General features: G+C 42.3%; 1 protein-coding gene across 5 annotated transcripts in view; it reads right to left on the bottom strand.

Moving 5' to 3' along the window:
• The window catches only part of SHROOM2 (shroom family member 2), a 109,437-nt gene that overhangs the window by 16,129 nt on the left and 75,482 nt on the right, over nucleotides 1-17,826 (bottom strand). For 2 of the 5 annotated variants that reach the window (XM_068163165.1, XM_068163166.1), the window contains one exon: nucleotides 16,557-16,660. In XM_068163165.1, the coding sequence (XP_068019266.1) occupies nucleotides 16,557-16,660 (104 nt within the window). Of the gene's footprint in view, nucleotides 1-339; nucleotides 415-2,071; nucleotides 2,133-6,572; nucleotides 6,676-7,198; nucleotides 7,366-16,556; nucleotides 16,661-17,826 lie in introns of those variants that run through there. The other 3 variants (XM_068163169.1, XM_068163167.1, XM_068163170.1) reach the window with 3 other exon arrangements.

The following is a 17,826-nucleotide window of genomic DNA, read 5'->3' on the forward strand; positions in this document are numbered from 1 at the left end:
GCCAAAGATAACAAAACTGGTAAAGGGAAAATTAGTATCTCCTGGGAAAAAAAGGCAGAAAAGGAAACTTAGATGGGATAGTATTTTCCAGCCAGGCTTATTTTAAACTTGAGCCTCTTTTGCCCTGTCAGCACAAATGACAAAGAATGGCCAACAAGGCCTTATCTTAGAAATATTTTGGGGGTTATTCCAATTTTATGCTTTCCATTTCTCTAGCCAAGAAACAGGGTTTTGCAGCTCTGGGCTTGTGTGTTGCCACAAGACTTGGACTTCATTTGTGCTAACCAGATAAAGACAAATTGGGAAAGAAACAGAAGGCAGGGAAAAAACCAAAAGTACCTCTGGAGCCCTGAGAAGAGACAGGTTTGCTCTCCGCTTAAAGGAGGCTGAAGAGACACTGTGTGCTTAGAAAAGCTGAAACAGAGAGGTTAAAGGCTTCAGAAAGCTGCTAATATAATTTATACTACCTAGAGCAGTGGTCTCTGTATTTAGCAATAGAACCCTGCAGGCATGCACTGGCCAAGCTTTCTTCCACGAGGACTGTGAAAGAGGCACCTCTCCCTGCCAATTTGTAAGGTAATGCTAACCTCAATTTTCAGTGTAAACAGGTTATCAACATCACTGTACCTGTTTTGAGAGTGAGTCTATAGGTGTGTAAGAGAACGAAATCCCAGATAGGAGTACATCAAATAGGAAAGTGAAATAAGTGTAATTACACACTGCATTGCTGCTTTAGTTAAGACAGATCTTTAAAATGAAGTATCCTGGGAAGACAACTGATGAGAGGTGGGCTTTACTTTCACACCTGTAGGGTCTGGTTATTGTCCAAGTTACTGCTTTTGAGTTCTTTGATCTGTCATGTTTCAGCAGTTGTGGGAGAATCCCTAAAGCAAGCAATCTGGGCATTTGCACTGAGCTGCCTGATGTATCTGATTTTTAACCATTGTACTTCACACTAATTCTTACACATCAGCAATAAAAGAGTATTGTACTCCCAGGAGAGATCTTTTCCACAATCTAAATCCTGATCAGTCACCTCACAAGCCAGAGACATTATGTACTGAAATTCAAGGATAAATTTCAACAGACAAATTTTCAATTTAGCATGAAATGAGCTGAGAATTGTTTAAACTCAGGTCACTTCATATTGCTCTTAACTAAGAGCAGTTGGTTCAGAGAAATTAATCTGACAAATGCAGAGCCAGTGCTGTTGCACAGAGCAGCATGTGTCGACTCCTAGTTTAACACCAGACAAAGGGCAGTTTTGTTAAGCAAAATGCCACAAAGCCAGAATGACCAGCACTGTGCAGGGTTTGGTTTCGTGGCATCTCTGGCCTTAGCTGGGATTCTCAAGTGAGATCAGTAGAAGCAGAACAGGGCCTGCAAATAGTTCCACTAATTTTAATGGAAATATTTGCTAAATGAAGTACTGTGCTTACATCAGCATTTGTCATTATCCAGATAACCCATGTAGAACACAATCCTCTCCTAGTTAACCTGTGCCAAAATATTCTTCAGACCTCTTTATTCATCATGATGTACATAAACCATAACACAAGACAGTGTAACAGCTGCACTTAGGTGCACAGAAGAATCAAGGGCATGGCACAAAATGTTGTGAAGACAAATGACATGCACTATCTCAGCCAGTCTGCAACGTACACACTGAATTTCACATGCACATCAGGAGTAGAAGTGCTGGTGGAAGCCAACAGGACAGAGTATAACACACATTTACATATCCAAAGCGTGGAACCGCATCTGTTTAATACTAGCCTGGCTCAGAAGCAATGAAAGCTTTAGTAGTCCTGTCACCTTCCAAAATGGAATGAAAGAAAATGAAGAATCAAGCACAGAGAACTTTAGAGAGACTGCAATTCCAAACAGAGATAAAATTCAGAGATTATGTATGTGCCTTCATACAGCATCCACACAATCAAACATTTTGCAGTGCCACAGAAAATGGGTCTGAGGAAAGGTGGCTTATTCAACACTGAGGCTAGTTTGCATTCAAAGTGGCTCCTCATGCAAAACATGCTTATCACATTATTTTGGAGAGATTTGAGCTTACTGTTCAGAAAGGAGGGAAAGAAAGCAAGCTTCAAGCCCCAGGAGAACACAGTGGCAAGAACCTGCAAAGGTGTCACACTGTTATCAATACCAAGACATTGACTAAGCTGTTTCACATCTGTCGGTACTTTGTGTAAAGCTATGCCCAAGTACAGAGGTTTCAGAAAGCAGGCCCACTGGGTCACACAAGGGTGAGAGCACTGGAAGGAACACCTACCTTATTTAAAAACATAAAGTTCAAAATATCACAAAGTGAGAGAGACAGAACACTCACCTAAAAACACGACAGTTGACTGAATTACCACACCAGTCATCATGACCACATTAAACTGGAAGTTACCTCCAAACCCAAAGCTCCTGCATTCCCTTGATACAATTGCCACAGTTATCCAAATGCAACAACAGAATCAGGAAAGCTCACACCACGTTCCCCATCCCTGACACACGGTGACATTACAGCTTTGACTGCCAGACAACTTACAACACTCACTTAACCTGAACTGCAAAGGAAGTGCCATCAACAGACTTATGCTGTTGATATAAAGCGGTATTCAGTGAGGGTGAGTTCAAGCAGAGGAGGCCAACATGAGCCTTTTCTACTGTACCAGTTTTTGGCACTTGGGTGTAAGACCCTTCATATCTAAATAGTGGGGGGCAGAAAGCCCAAATCTGCTTCTAACTGCAAAGAAAGGAATTGCTCCATTGTGAAAAAACAGGCACCACCTTTTCAAGCAGCTCTCCTTCCTAAGAGGGCTCAACTCCCCCAGGGGATGTCTGAGTGGAGAAACAAGAGGCTGAGCTTGAGCCTCATCAACCAGGTGAACTTGTGAGGAGCTCTGCTCTGCTGTTTGCACATTCTACATAATGGTCATAGCTGCCAAACACACCACCCCCATTTACCATTGTGGGAATGGAAATGTGTATCTATTTCTATAATAGCACTAAGTGTTTCTAGACTAAATAGACAAGTACATCTCTCAGTCTCCTTCCGGCTCCCTTAGCTTGGGGTATACACATCCACAAACGAAATGTAAGGGCCAAGAGAACACTAAGCTGAGGAAATCAACTAAGTCTCCTCCCCAGTCCAGTCACCTGCAGCAGTAACACAAGAGGCTATTCTAACAAAGCAGGTACAAGCTAACAGCAGTACAAGCTATTACAGGCAAGTCAAACCATGCAGAGCTATATATACACATACATGTCAACAGGACTCTGCCAGGGGAGTCAGCACACAATTACCAAAATGAATCATTGTGCAGATGCCTATCAGAAGGATAACGTTTTTGGTTGCTATAAAAACCAACCCCAAACCACTTCCTCCATTTACCCCATACTCAGGATTTGACTAAATCTGGGCAGAGAGGTAGAAGGATCTGACTGAGCATCTCAGTAAATGAAAGTCACTTCCATCAACTCAGTGTTTCTGACTCTTGTCTGATTTACCATTGCTGCAAAAAGCCAAGACAAAGTGTGCCACAAGACACTCCAACTTTAAAATCCCAGACTAGATAAGCCGTGCAAAGCTGCAGCAGCCAGCATTTGAAAAATGCAGCGTTGTTAAAGAGCCAGCATCTCTACAGAAGTCTCACCATGAAACATCAGCACAGTTATGTTAGCAATGAATTGTCCTGCACCAACTTACTGGCACGGACAGCAAACGGAATGGCTGTTTCTGATTAGCTTACATTCCTTCTCAAACTACAAGCCACGCTGGAAAAAGGCTTTCATATCTGAGTATGACTCCTCCATAACATTTCTCACCTTACTATAACAACAACCTCTTCAGCATCAAGGCCACAGTTTTGCAGTACCTTTAAACTGATGCAGACATTTTGCCTGAAGAGGCAAATATCTTCTCAGCCCACTCTGATTTTGTCTTCCTGCTCTCTCCATTCTATTAGCAATAGGAATTGTATAGCCCCACAGAAAAGTGGATCAAAGAACTGACCTGGCTTGAAGCAGATAATTATGTGGCTTAAAGCAATTGTCATACACTGTCTTTGCTTATGCCAAAACCCTGTTTGTAGAGGCAGAGCCCTTGATGATATGCTTTTTCAACTGTGAATTTTATGTGCTGAAATGATGTTTTCATTGTCTATTTGCCTGGCATTTTGCACAGTGGGATCCAAAAGCACTTCTGCAACAGTCTACAAATAGAGCAGTTTATTCTACCAAATCTAGTCCTGGTAAAGACAACAGGGTACTGCCAAGTTGGAACAGGAGACACAAGGCAAGACTGCTTGAAGTTTAGGAAAAGGTTTGAGACCTAATCCATATTAATATGGTCAGTGCAATCAAACAGATTCAGCCCATCCTCGTCTCTACAAGCAGATCATGCATTGGTTTCACTGTCTAGGGGATGAGTTTAATTACCCAAACACAGGTGTCTTCTACCATTTCAAGAACTTTAAAGATTCAAAGGCATCAGCTGCCCTAAGAAGTGGCATCTGGAAGCCAAGCAGGATACACTGGGCTGTTTGAGGTCTCACAAGATGCCTGTGTTTAGCCAACTGAATCAAGCCCAAGATCTCTACAGATCCTAACACGAGTCAGCACTTCACTTGCAGGTATCTTCCAAGGATCTGACTCATTACCTGAATCCTATATTCTTTTTCTTTCACAGGCTCCTGGACCCCACAGGTTTTGAAACTCTTTAAATTGGTTTTACTACTGCAATGCCTAGGAGACACTAACAGTGGAACACCACAATAAAGACATCCGATACAATGGCTAGTGGATCATTCTTCTGATGAGCATTGCACCTGCTATCACTCTGAGTCAGTATAACACTATCCACCACACAGTGACACAGGAAGCATACTCAAAAGATGCCAAATGAGAACAAAACTAGTTAGAAATCTTTAAAGACAAATATGTAGAATAAAAGACCCTTCAGAAAATGGATCATTTAACCACAATGAATGTACCATAACAGTCACTCCAGGACAAGGCACAGCACATGTAGAGCTGTTCAATGTCTTGGTCTGAAGAGGCAGATGATGGCAACTAGCATCCCAGCAGCACTACTGAAGTAAACAGTCTTCAATCCAAAGCACACATTAAAATGAAAAGAATAATGAATGCTGAGAAAACACTCCTAAAAAAAAGAGAGAGAGAAAAAAAGAAAGATGCCCTGATATACTTCAAAAGGCAGCTGAAGGTACACAACCACCCCTGTCTCACAAAGTATGCCCCATGGCACGTTACTGTTACACTACCATCCACTTATCATCATGCGAGTCTTGGTTTTCCAATTCTGTATCTGAATGTCCCTTAACATTATCTGTGCCTTGATGGCAGCTATCTGTTTATTCAGTCACACTAAATACAGCTTAGTTGTTGCACCAAATGTGATAAAGCAAAATGTCACTCTAGCTTAACAGCCCTTGTATTATCACCTGGCTTTATCACAGAATGAAATACGATAACAAGCGCTGCTCACCACTCATCCATCCCACCAGAATTCCTCTCCTCTCCTCTCCTGTCCTCTCCTCTCCTCTCCTGCCTGCATGGCAACATACACAGCAAGGAGTTTTCATATTCCTTCCTTTTCTAAAAATGCTCTCTCTCTCCCCATGACACTCAGAAATAAATCCACACTCACTCAGTTCTGCAGCAGATAACCAAAGATATTTTGATGGATGAAATGTAGGCCAGTCAGTCATGGGTAACAGCACAATGCATAGGCCCACAGGAAAAATCAAAATCCAATTAAAATTAGCTTTCTCATCACAGAATAAAGGCCTTTATACAGATGTGAAGAATCTGGGGGGAAGGGGCAGAGGGAGGGATGATTTTCCTTCCTTAGTTCAGAAAATAAAAGCCCCTCCTCTGTTCTCCTGCACACCAAGAATCAATGATAAAAGCTAAATTTATGGCTGTATTCTTACTTGCTTTATCTGCTGCAAGCCTGTCCTAGCACACAGGGGATCATCTGCATGAAATTAAAATGACTTCTGCTCACTTAAGTCAACCAGTTAATGTGTTCTATACTTACACACTGAATTCAATCATCAGAATATCCCAGTAGTATAACAAGAGCCATCATACTGCACAAATGGCAACCATTGCAGAGACAAAAGACAGTACTTTTGAACACTGCTAACAAGGAAATCACAGTCCTGTTAGAATAAATACATCAGAAGAAAATGATTATTTTGTCAATTAGAACCAAAAAACAACAAAACCCACCTCCATTTCAGTTGTCACTCCTTTGAGTGCTATTTTTTAACATCTAGAGGGTGCTTCCTCTGATATGCTGCTGCTATTACTACTGAAAACAGCTGCCTGCAGCTGAACAAAAACTCAGTAACAGAACAGAAGCTATAAAATGAAAACACTGTGAATAACAGCCAGGTCACCTGAGTTTCTCAGGCAGGCAGCAAAATGAACTCACAGCTCATCTCTAAAGGAAAAAAAACTCCTAAATCAGTTATTTAAATGAATTAGCATGCACATGCAGACATTTCAACAGACATCTTTCCACTCAAAGCTGCACTCACCGCTGGCTTCCAATAGTCGCATCCAATTCTCTCACACTCCCAGCTAATATCTCCTGCTGCTGTGGAGAAGGTCTTCGTGTGAGCCTGCACACACAGTAAGAGGCTTGCCAGGAAAACGACAAGATGAAAAGCTCTCGCACCACCCCTAGCTGAGAGGAACCCCGAGCCTGGCACCCTGAGCCACAACAACAGCACTGCAGCCCTCAGTCCAGAAAACAAGTATTTTTGAAAGGCACTGCCTTCTAATTCCAGCGTGCATGATGCCAACTGTGAAAACAAAAGCTGCTAAAAACAGCGTGCCTGTGCGAGCACATGCACACAAAGCATCTTAGCTGGAATTAACTCACGGTCCCCCTATTCTCCCAACCCATCAGGAGAGAGCAGCCCATCCTGCTGAGCAAAATAGAATTCTGTCTCATGCATTGCATTGTTCCTAATGTACTACTGCAGCTTCTGCTAACAGGGACAGAAGATGCAGCCTGTACTCTAGGACCTGCAGAACAAAAGGAATACTGCATGAATTAATACTGAAAATTTCTGCTCAGAACTGACAGAAGAAGGTAATTAAAGCCCACAGCCCTGGCTGCTTCTCTCATCCTTTAACAGTAAAGACAAGACAGCCTTACCCGGATTTACAGCTGTTCACCCATATTCATTGGCTATGCGAGCTTTGCATCCTCATGAATGTGCCAGTGAGTTTTAGAGCCTTGCAGAATTGAATCTATCTCAAGCACTGCGTCTCATTTACTGTAACACAGAGGATTTTCAAAGCCATGCCTCACAACAGCTGGCTTGTTTTTCCCTGCTTCCTATGATTGACAAGTTCATACAAGCTCTGTCAACTTTAACCTTGATAAGTGAAGGCTTGGTCTGTATTGTACGTTACATCATCAGAAACTTCTGACCTCAGGGAAAAGATCTCAGAGACTTCAAAGCTCTTTCCCTCCCCCACCACCCTGGCTTCGGTTATTAAAGGGAAAAAAAAAGAAGATTTTACAAGTCCTTTAATTTTGGAAGGGTTTTCCCTTCCATTTGTGAATATCATAATGCCCTTTTCAGCAACAACACTTCTGCAGGTTTTAAATCTCTAAAATGATTTTCAAGTGTCGGTGTATTATTGAGCTCCCTCCTGCAAAATGCTCAAATAACCAAGCCTTTCATTTTAGAGAGGAGCCTCCAAGAACAGCCCTCCAGCTTGAATTTTTTGCATGTGTTGTGTGTACAGGCATTTTCTCTTGCTGGAGATTCTGCAGGGGAAGAGCTAAATGCTTTCATGCTGCAAGAGCAAATTGCCACCCCCACACTCCATCTTTAGAAACCAAAGGCATTGGGGCCTTCATCAGAGGGAAGCTCAAACTCCCTTTAATTTTTCTACAAGAGCACGTTAAAGACTCAACAGAGAAACCGTGGAGATGCTTTGATATGCATTAAAAGATCAGTTAAAAGATAATCACTTTGAGAGGAAAATGCTATTCCTACTGCATGCAAAAATCACATACAGTGGTTAGATACTAAAGTACAGCACTGGTACTCAGTTAATATCCTCCCCTAAAATATTCCTATCCCCCCTAAAATTTGTGTAGTTTCCAAAGCTGTTTATTTGATTTCAAGAGAGAGAGAGAATGCCTTCAAGACAACTCCTCTGTTTGCATAATACAACGCAACAGACTGCAGTCCATGCAGGAGAAAGGGAGCTATAGCTGTCACGTTTCCTTTCAGCACAAAACTTTGCTCAAATTTACTGGCACAAACAGCTTCCTGCACGACAACAAATCATAATCCATGTGGCCTCCGGGCTTACAGCAGAAGGTGAACATTTCACAGGCTAGCTTTTAACACAGGAACACCACAAAAGCCACTCCATATGTTAGAAAAAGATGGACTGCTGCACTGAGGAGACTAATCAGTCACCTCTTTGCAAAGATGCTTTTTGTCAAGTAATTTAGGGGGAAGTAAAGTCTACAGTACATTGGTATATGATGCTTTTATAACCACTGGAGACTTATCTCTAACCTCCCTACTCAACACATCTAGGACTTCTCCCAGCTTGGCAACATTTACTTCTGTGGACAAGGGAAGAAAATTTCCTTTAAGAAGAAGCTACCCTCTGATGCATGCATTCTATCAGACCATAGCGGCTTCGCATATCCCTAGCTGTCACTACATGCACAGTAGAGAACAGAGGTGGCAGCAGCAATTGAGTGAAAGGAACTTTGCTCAGTGATAAGAAGATGGAAATATTAAAAGGGGATATGTGTGGTGTGGTAGCTACCCTCAAGTTTAGAAACAGAGAGTCAAAATTCACCTAACACAGCCAGAGGAAGAAACCACACTTTCAAATGTGTGGGGAGCGAGCAAATCTTATGCAGGAGAAACAGGGTGACACTAGTGTAACATACTGTGAAACAAGCCCAGGCTCTGGAGATAGTCCAGCATGCATTTAACAAGATCCAGCAACTGCTGGTGAGCCAGAGCAGAGCATCACCAACCTGGTGCACCTGACAGCTGACAGGCTGAGTACTGCTAGCAGAGCAAGGAACGTCAAAGCAACGCGAGGAGCCTGCAAGGTTCAGCACTCTTATTGAGCCACAAGCAATCCTAGATCCCAAAGTAATGCATTTGGGATAGTCTTGAAGAACCACACATCTGTCAGTTCAAGCAACCTGAAAGTTTTCAAATGGATAACAGGAGGAAGAAAAAGACAGCAAGTGGGACAATTTATCATGCCTTGATCCTGAGGTATGAGAAAACTCTGGTTGAAAACTGCTACTCAAAGAGCTACCCTGTGTCCATGGCCTGTGTATTTAGATTAGTCATTCTTGAAACATCAAGAATCCCCACTGTGGTATTTAATTTTGCAAAGGGCATTTACATACATGAGAGGAACACTTTCAAAGGAACAAGCCAGATGGTATAATGCTAAGAGGTAACATGTGACAAAAGATACAACACATGAAACTCAAAGAAAACACGTAATGTCTATCAAAAGTCCCAGATCAACACTGCTTTTCCTCTACCTTTCTCTGTCCTCTCCAAACAGTAGTTAAAACAACACCCACCTAACTAAAGGACTAACTAAAGTCCTACCCAAATGAGGAAAATCCAGAACTATTCAAGCAAAACAAATGTATAAACACAGTGTGGTTGAAGAGATCAGCTAAGCAGGGTGGTAGTGTTGCTCCCTGCTCTATCAGGCAGGATTTTCCCTTGGTCAAGCCGTGCTGATTGTGGCACATCACCTCTTCATTATTCTTCTGCCTCAGCAGTGCCTTTTTTGTTTTGCCGGGTAGCTGCCTGTTCCCACTGACCCTGCACATGTGAGTTACTAGAGGAAGCCTGGGGTGCTTGCTGATGAGAGGACAACAAATCCTCTGCTCCACTGAGAGTTAACTCCTGTTCTCTTTTTGTAAAGCTCAGTTTGGGAAAGTTCACAATTTCCCCTATCACTCTCCCTGATGCTTCTGAACCTACTCACTTCTCTGAGCTCCATCACTTCACCCTGGAGCTGTGCTGGTCAAAAACCTGCTCACACCGCACGCACCCACAGTCAGTGTTACCCCCTGTTGCTGCAGGACACCTCAGCAACATATACAAGGATGCATAACTAAAATTCCTGCTATGCACAAAGGAAAAGCTGGATTTCACAGACTGTTCTAGGAATAATTGTGGCCTTCCAGTATCTGAAGGGGGCCTACAGGAAGGCTGGGGAGGGACTTCTCAGGATCTCAGGTAGTGATAGGACTAGGGGGAATGGAATGAAGCTGGAGGTGGGGAGATTCAGGCTGGAGGTGAGGAGGAAGTTCTTCACCATGAGAGTGATGAAGCCCTGGAATGGGTTGTCCAGGGAGGTGGTTGAGGCCCCGTCCCTGGAGGTGTTTAAGAGCAGGCTGGATGAGGCTCTGGCCAGGCTGATCTAGTGTGGGGTGTCCCTGCCCATGGCAGGGGGGTTGGAGCTAGATGATCCTTGTGGTCCCTTCCAACCCTGACTGATACTATGATACTATGAATACATCTTTTCTGTACACCACAGCAGCAACAAACCAACCGACCAACACCAACAAAACCAAAACACAAACCAAGTTGTTCTGAATTCAGAGTGTATCATAATGTTGTTGCAGCTCCCCCACTGCTCCAAAAGGAACGTGAGAATGTGGAGAGGCAGACAGAAAACAAGGATGGGCAAGGCCATAAAACACCTTTCACTGAGAAGACACTCCACCCAGCCACCCCCAGAAGAGGTGCTTTTCCTCACAACACATCAAAACAAAAAAATAGGGATGTCAAAAGTAGAGATGATCCAAGAGCAGTCAGGCACCTCTAGAACACAAAAACGCATCAGGGGGTGTCATGTAAAACTATGCAGAGACCGACCTCTTAGTGCAGGGGCTGGGTGAGCATCCCGAGCACCATGGATCCATGTTTGCCTGGGTTTATTTTTTCTGAGGAGCTTTTACAGCTCAGACTGAGAAAGGCAACATGCTCTGGTGGACCTTTGGCCTGTGTCTTTAAGCATGAACTTCCTCCATGCATCAGTGACTCCAGGTTACACCATTTCAAAGCGTGATACTGATTTGTCAGTCACATGCACACGAGTGTGCTGGACAGACACAGCTCATGGCAGTGAAACATGCACTGTATTCACAGACATCTAAGGAAGATAAAGGATCTCAGGGAGCTCATAACAGCTGAAGAGATGCTGCTGGACTCCTTCTTGGTTGCCTTTACACACATGAGAAGAGCCACAGCAGTGTTTTCCCAGTTTCAGGTAAACAAAACCTTAGAAGTAGCCCAAGACTGTACTGCATTGTCCATTACTCCACACACTATATACAAGGACAGCACTGGCAGAAAGAGTGGTCTGACAGAGGCCTTAATAATCCATACCTCATGATAAAGAAATGCCAGTCTAAACAGCATGGGCTTCAGAAGCTCATGCAGTGGAAGTCTTTGTTAACAGCTTAGAGCCTGTGAGGGTGCATGATGGCTCTCCTGCACTTCCTCCAGATGACAACAAATAGCTGCAAGTAACTTCTGGAACGGGGAAACTGCCTTTTTTTATGATTATTTCTAATTTCGTGCAAGAAGGCATTCCCACATGTAAATTCATTACTGTTAGGAATCCAACTATCTGAAGCATTAGTTCAGCCAAACTGCTATGTCCTGGCTACAGGAACAGCATGTTTTTCTTCTCCCTTTTACTTAATAATTCATCTTCCTCAAAAAAGAACAATTAAACCTTTAATAGTCCTTATTAAATGTATTTTAAGAAACGAACGCTTCACTTTATGATCTCTTGAGTAAATTGAATGTAGAAACCATCAGTACACTGCACATTACACAAACTAACCACACATCATTTGTTTGCTACAAAATACTACTTATTAGGTCGTTCTATACTCAGTAAACTGATAGAGAATAATTCCCTTCAAAGAATTTATGTGAAAAGCTACAGCAGCTCTAGGTGAAGTGTAAAACAGACAACTTGCTTCTCTTTCACACAAAAAAAACTGAAGCTTGTTAATACATGAATGGAAGGTTTGCCAAAGTACTTTTTCACTCATTCATAAGGAAGCAGTTGCAGAAGATCACATGACTTCTTCCTCAAGAAGAAAAGGAAGAGGGTAAAAACATTTTACTTGTGCAACTCCGGTGATGTCTTGATAAGCCCTACAAGGACTGAGACACATTCATCCTGCAATATTCATTCAGAGAAAACTCCTCTGTTTGATGCTACAAATGTTTCCAGCGTAAATAATCTAAGTTTCAAAGCTGTATGTGATACCACACCTGCAAGCAAAGTTCTGCTAACTACTCAGGCAAATGGGCCGTTTGTTAAACATAAACCCCCCTACCCCTGAGGTTCTGCATTTCAATACCGAAGCTGCCAGTTAAGCAGCTACTACCACTGTATATTCTTACCATCATACTTCTTTTGACAACACAGTAAAAAAACTCCCAAAATACAGAGCTTAAAATTGAGTTATAAAAACCTGGGTAGTTCCCAAGAATATTTCCAGTATCTAATGCACAACATTTATCATTATAACCATGAGAAAAATGTATGTATCCAAATGTGTAATGCACATTGCTTTGATAACCCCTCTGTTAATCAGGCCTTATAGTCACAATGGCCAAAACCTGAACAACCATAGAGAAATAACTATCAAGCACGAATGCATGCTTTATATGTATGGGTACACATACACACACACAAACTCATCACTTGTCTGACATGTACAAACACATACAAATGGCATATCATCCATTTGCAAACTCTTGTCCACCTGAGTCAATTCAAAAGACATAAGGCTATCACATTCCTGTGTTGCTGAAGGTCCTCCCTTCTTTCTTGCACAGCAATTTGCTGTTGCACCACCTAGTGAGCATGGAGGCCAGAGCCACCAGTTCTTGAAAAACCAGTTTTGTTCCAAGTGCCTAATAACGAACTCAGGAACCTGCTCCTGTTTGGGGCTTCTCAAAGGTGGTTTAGAATATTACTCTTGGGCATTTAGGTCAACCCCACCAATGAATGATTTTTAATTTGGTTTTGTATTGTAAAGGCAGTTCCTGTGTCTTCCAGAGCCCGCTCAGGAGCAACTGCTAAAGCAGAGAAGTAGACAAAACATCCTCAAATGTCTCATTGAAGTGGAATCATGCTGTGGCTCTACACTGGGTCATGCTCTTGTACTTGACACTTACTAGATGCTGAAAGAGTCTTCTGGACCTCTGATCTCATAAATCCTTTTTCATTTTTTGAAATTACATAATGCTCAGACATTGCAGAAACAAATTAATAGAGACACAGGTCAAATATTCTTAGAAAGTAACTAAACCCAATGGCTGCAACATCTCTAGAACACACAATCTTAACAATGAGATCATGAAGCACTGTTTTTTTTTGATGCAGACTGACATTCATCTGTGCTGGGTCATCTTGCAGGAAACCACAGGCTACAGCCCAGAGCACACATTTCCATCTTTAACCTTTAGAAGGGCTGTGACAGTTTAGAAATTATGGAGACTTCCATTGGGAAGTTAATTATATAACCAACATCTATAATTTAACAAATACAGGGAGAGATGTTTAAAGGACAGACTTTACATCCATCAAAAGCTAAGCTTTTGTAATTAATATGATATAGAAGGAGCAGTATCATTAAAAATAAAACCCCAACAATTTTAGGTTTGCAGACCAGCAACTCATGTAACACTTTTAACCAATCTTCAGGTTAAGAACATCCTTGGAATTGCATCAGTCCTTAGTATAACAATGCCTGTAAGTTCACAACAAGAGTGGTTTGGTTCTTGCATAGGAGATAATGGCTACTAGTGGCCACTACTTCCTCTCCCTATAAAGATACTGCCCCAAGCTAGGAAATACAGCAGTTCGGAAGAACACATTGCAGCTTTTCTAAAGAGGGAGATAAAGCAAGCTGAATTCATTATAAGCACTCAGTAATCTCAGAGGGGGAAATACAGTCCAGAGATGAAAGGAATTCACAAATTATCTTCATCAACTTAAACTCCCAAGTTTCAGAAGCAACGTTAATTTAGGATTTGCAAGCGTGTGCTAGACGGAGCACACACACGTACACAAAACACTGCAGCAAAAGGAACCAACAGCAACAGCCAAAAGAGCCCAGGAGAAAATAAATTACTTATCATCCACTTTTTAACATTCATTTTTTAAAAAACTACTTGCTGTTAAAATACTCCAACTCTCTCTCACTCTAAAGTCAGTGCATCAAAACCACTCACATTTCTCCTGAAAATGATCAGGGAAGCTGCATAGTAAACATTCAAAGTTTACTTAAAGCCTGTTGGTTTTTTGGTTGGTTTTTTCAAACAAACAAGCAAACAACTGTAATCAGGGGAGTCCAGAGGCACCCTGTAGCACTGGACAGTCTCTGAGCCCGAGAAGGCATCTGTGGACTCCACAGCTGGCTCCTAGCTTGGGTCCCTACACATCCAAACCACATAAATGCTGACGGGCTACCCCTGTGTACAGCATGGTCACACTGGCTTTAGTGGCACAAAGACAATTGCACCACGCAGGCCCTCAGCAGCACTAAATAAGTGCCATTAGCAAAACAGTCCAAAACCTAATCTCCAAAGAAAACCTTAGGTTTGGTTAATATTCATGTTCTAGAACATACCCTGCATTAGGTAAATGCTCTATCCACTTGCAGACTGCTAGCTTTTAAAAGCAGGATACTGAATACCTTTAGGGCAGCTCGAAAACCATAAAATCAATTCATGACATGATGAGCCCAGCTCTTTTTGAGCACCAGAATGCCCTACTTAAACAGGAGCACAGGAAAATACATATTCTTTCCCACAGGACAGCCAATCCGTCACCACAATGCAGTGGCACTTCACCACACAGGAATCAAATGCCCAAATAGGAGATTCATGGGGGGTTAAATATTGGTTTTGAAATCTCAAAGCAGTATCGGCCCTCTGCATAACAGCAGTGGTGAGGGGAAGGCTGCAAAAGACACCAGTAAAAACACACAAATCTCTTCCTTAATGCAGTGAACTGGCCAGATCCTGAAGTACTATGTCAAAACAGGCTTTGGCTTAAAAAAGGAAAACAGTTGCTGCAGCTGGTGGCTCGGCATGTGATTTTCATGGATTCTGGGATTATAAAGCAGGAATTGTGCTGCACAAACGCTGCGAAAGTGCTGGCGTAGGAGTATTATTCACATGCTTTTGTGACTAGAGTTCAGCACTGGTGGATGGAAGTAATTTTACTTGTCCAGAGATGCTGTCTGCCTACAGAAGCATGTCTGCTCCTGGCTGATTTGTGCGGCTGCCTCCCCCTACCCCGCCTCCCCTCCAGCCCAAGCTCCCCTGCACGCACATGCGCACACAGGCACAGACTCACGGGCTGTTGGGTTTGAAATCGCTACGGTAGGTACAAAGGGCTACAAAGAGACAGAAAAATAGCAGATGGGCCATAAGCAATGCAAAGTACTGCATAAACCCACAAATAAATGCTAATTTTTACAAACTGCAATATGTGTTTGCAACAGCTCGTGATTGTCTCTCCCTGTGAGAGATTAATATCACTTACAGAACCAAGGAAACCCCATGGATGTTAGTTTTCCCCTACACATTGTCTCTTCTGTTGCAAAGAAGGGAGCCACCAAGCCTGGTGACAGCAGCGTGTGCAAATCTCAGTTCAGCTGCCACACACCACTTAAGCAGCTGAAGTTATCAGTGATCACTGAAATCACTGCTTACTTTACAACGGCTCCAACAAAATGAGGGCCAGCAGGAGGGCACCCTCCTGCATATTAGACATTTATGGATTTTAACTGCATTGTCAATACAGTTGGACATTTGAAAAGGGTCTGAAAACATTTAATTAAAACATGAATTAACAGAGAAAAGCAAAGCTGTTCAAATGGGAAAACAGCTTTTGGTGGTTTCTGTTTGCATAGTCTGCAAAGAAACAAGTAGAGAAAAGCCCAATTTACAGCACTACTGTGTTCCAGCAGCGTGCTGTCTTTGCCAAAGCTAATACTGGAAAGCTCTTCTGGGAAACCACAAATATTCCCCCTTCCCATCCTCACTCTGCTCCCCACACCTCCTCCCCCACCCCCCCAAAAGAATAATAATCCAAACAACCCCCCAAAAACCAGACAAACACAGAACAAACAAATCAACCCCAGAACTGATAAATATGAAAAATATCTGAATCATCCCATGCAGACAAGTTAGAATCATCTGGCTTGGAACAAACTGTAATACACTCAACACTTGACAATTTCTTCAGGCTCACCCTAGAGTCCCCATACATTTCAGTCCCAATGTTAGTTCTATCATACAGGTTGAAGCATGTGAAGAGAAGCAGGCAAGTAAGAGAAAAGGCACTGTAACAATTCTGAAAGTATCACAGCAAAGCTTCCAGTTAGGGCCAGGAAAAACACAGACTTGTCATGAGAAATCTCTTAAAGACAGAAATTAAGACACACTTACCTTACAGCACAGTTCCTCTCATCTGGATTGTTAACTTTAGATAAAATAGGCTCCCCATCTTCCTTTACATCCTTTGCTTGCCTCCTCACATCAAGTGAGACTTCCTAAAAGTGGTTTACAGCACAAGTAAGACACCAAGTCATCATGTTTCAGACTCCCAAAAAATCCATGATTATGGAACCTCTTATTTGTGGCTTTGCTCTGTTTGAATATACATGAAGTCAACAGCACAGCACATCTTAAGCCTGTTTTTAAGCGGTACAGTATGCTATGTGACCTTGCACAGCACTACCGACCTGGCTGTGCTCAAGTTACGTCTCTACTTTGCCGATCTACAGAAGAGCTCACCCTTTACATCAACGTTCACAGCTCCCATTTGGTAAAGGCAAAATAAAAAAGGCAAGCAAAGAAGCAGCAGAAGGGCTGCTCACACTTTAGAAGAGGCAAGCAGGCATCAGCTTTGGAATCCCTGAGCACGTACTTTAGTTTCTCAGTAAAACACACAACATCGCTGCTCCAGAATTTTATTATCTCACTATCTTCAAACAGCCACACCCAAAGCACAGCTCTGCATTACAAACACTCAACCTGCAGGAAACTTAATTGTGCACCAGCACTGGAATAATCTGAATCACATATGTGAATCAACATCTTTATTTACTTCAGCCTGTTGTAAGCATCTTCAATGCACTTATCACCATAATTTCCAGGTGCCTAAACAGGTGTCTGCTTTTTGCCCCAGGAGGCCTATACTGAACTTAGAGGCACTGACTAATAGACCATAAACGCATACATGGAAGAGATTATATGATGATTTTTCTGCTGGGTAGGCAATTACTTAATGTAGTTAATTTAATTTTCAAAATAACTTCCAGGTGAATATTTCCTGTGCCTGGAATCTCTGCTCTACTTGGTGAAGTATCTACATAGATCTAAGTCTGCAGACACACTTCAAAAATTACTTAAAAGAGAAAAAAGGCCCAAATGAAGACTCCTCAGCTTCTAGAGATCAACACGTTCTGATTCTTGTTGAGCTATTCTAATTCTGCTCCTTGGATATACTCAAGTGCTTTGTGGATATGTGTGTGTATGCATGCAGTATTTTCACCAAGAGGAAAAGGAAGAGCTGCATTGCCTCACTTCTTTTCTTCCACAATGTGAAGTTCAACCCAGGTTGAACACACTATAACTTCTTATACCTATCAGGCAATCTTGTAGTACTTTGAACATCTTTTAAACAGAGAACTTAAAAGACTTGGCTTCTCTGTTT

Source organism: Melanerpes formicivorus, unplaced genomic scaffold, assembly GCF_026170545.1.
Source record: "Melanerpes formicivorus ecotype bairdi unplaced genomic scaffold, bMelFor1.0.p_v2 SCAF_70, whole genome shotgun sequence".
Classification (NCBI taxonomy): Eukaryota; Metazoa; Chordata; class Aves; order Piciformes; family Picidae; genus Melanerpes; species Melanerpes formicivorus.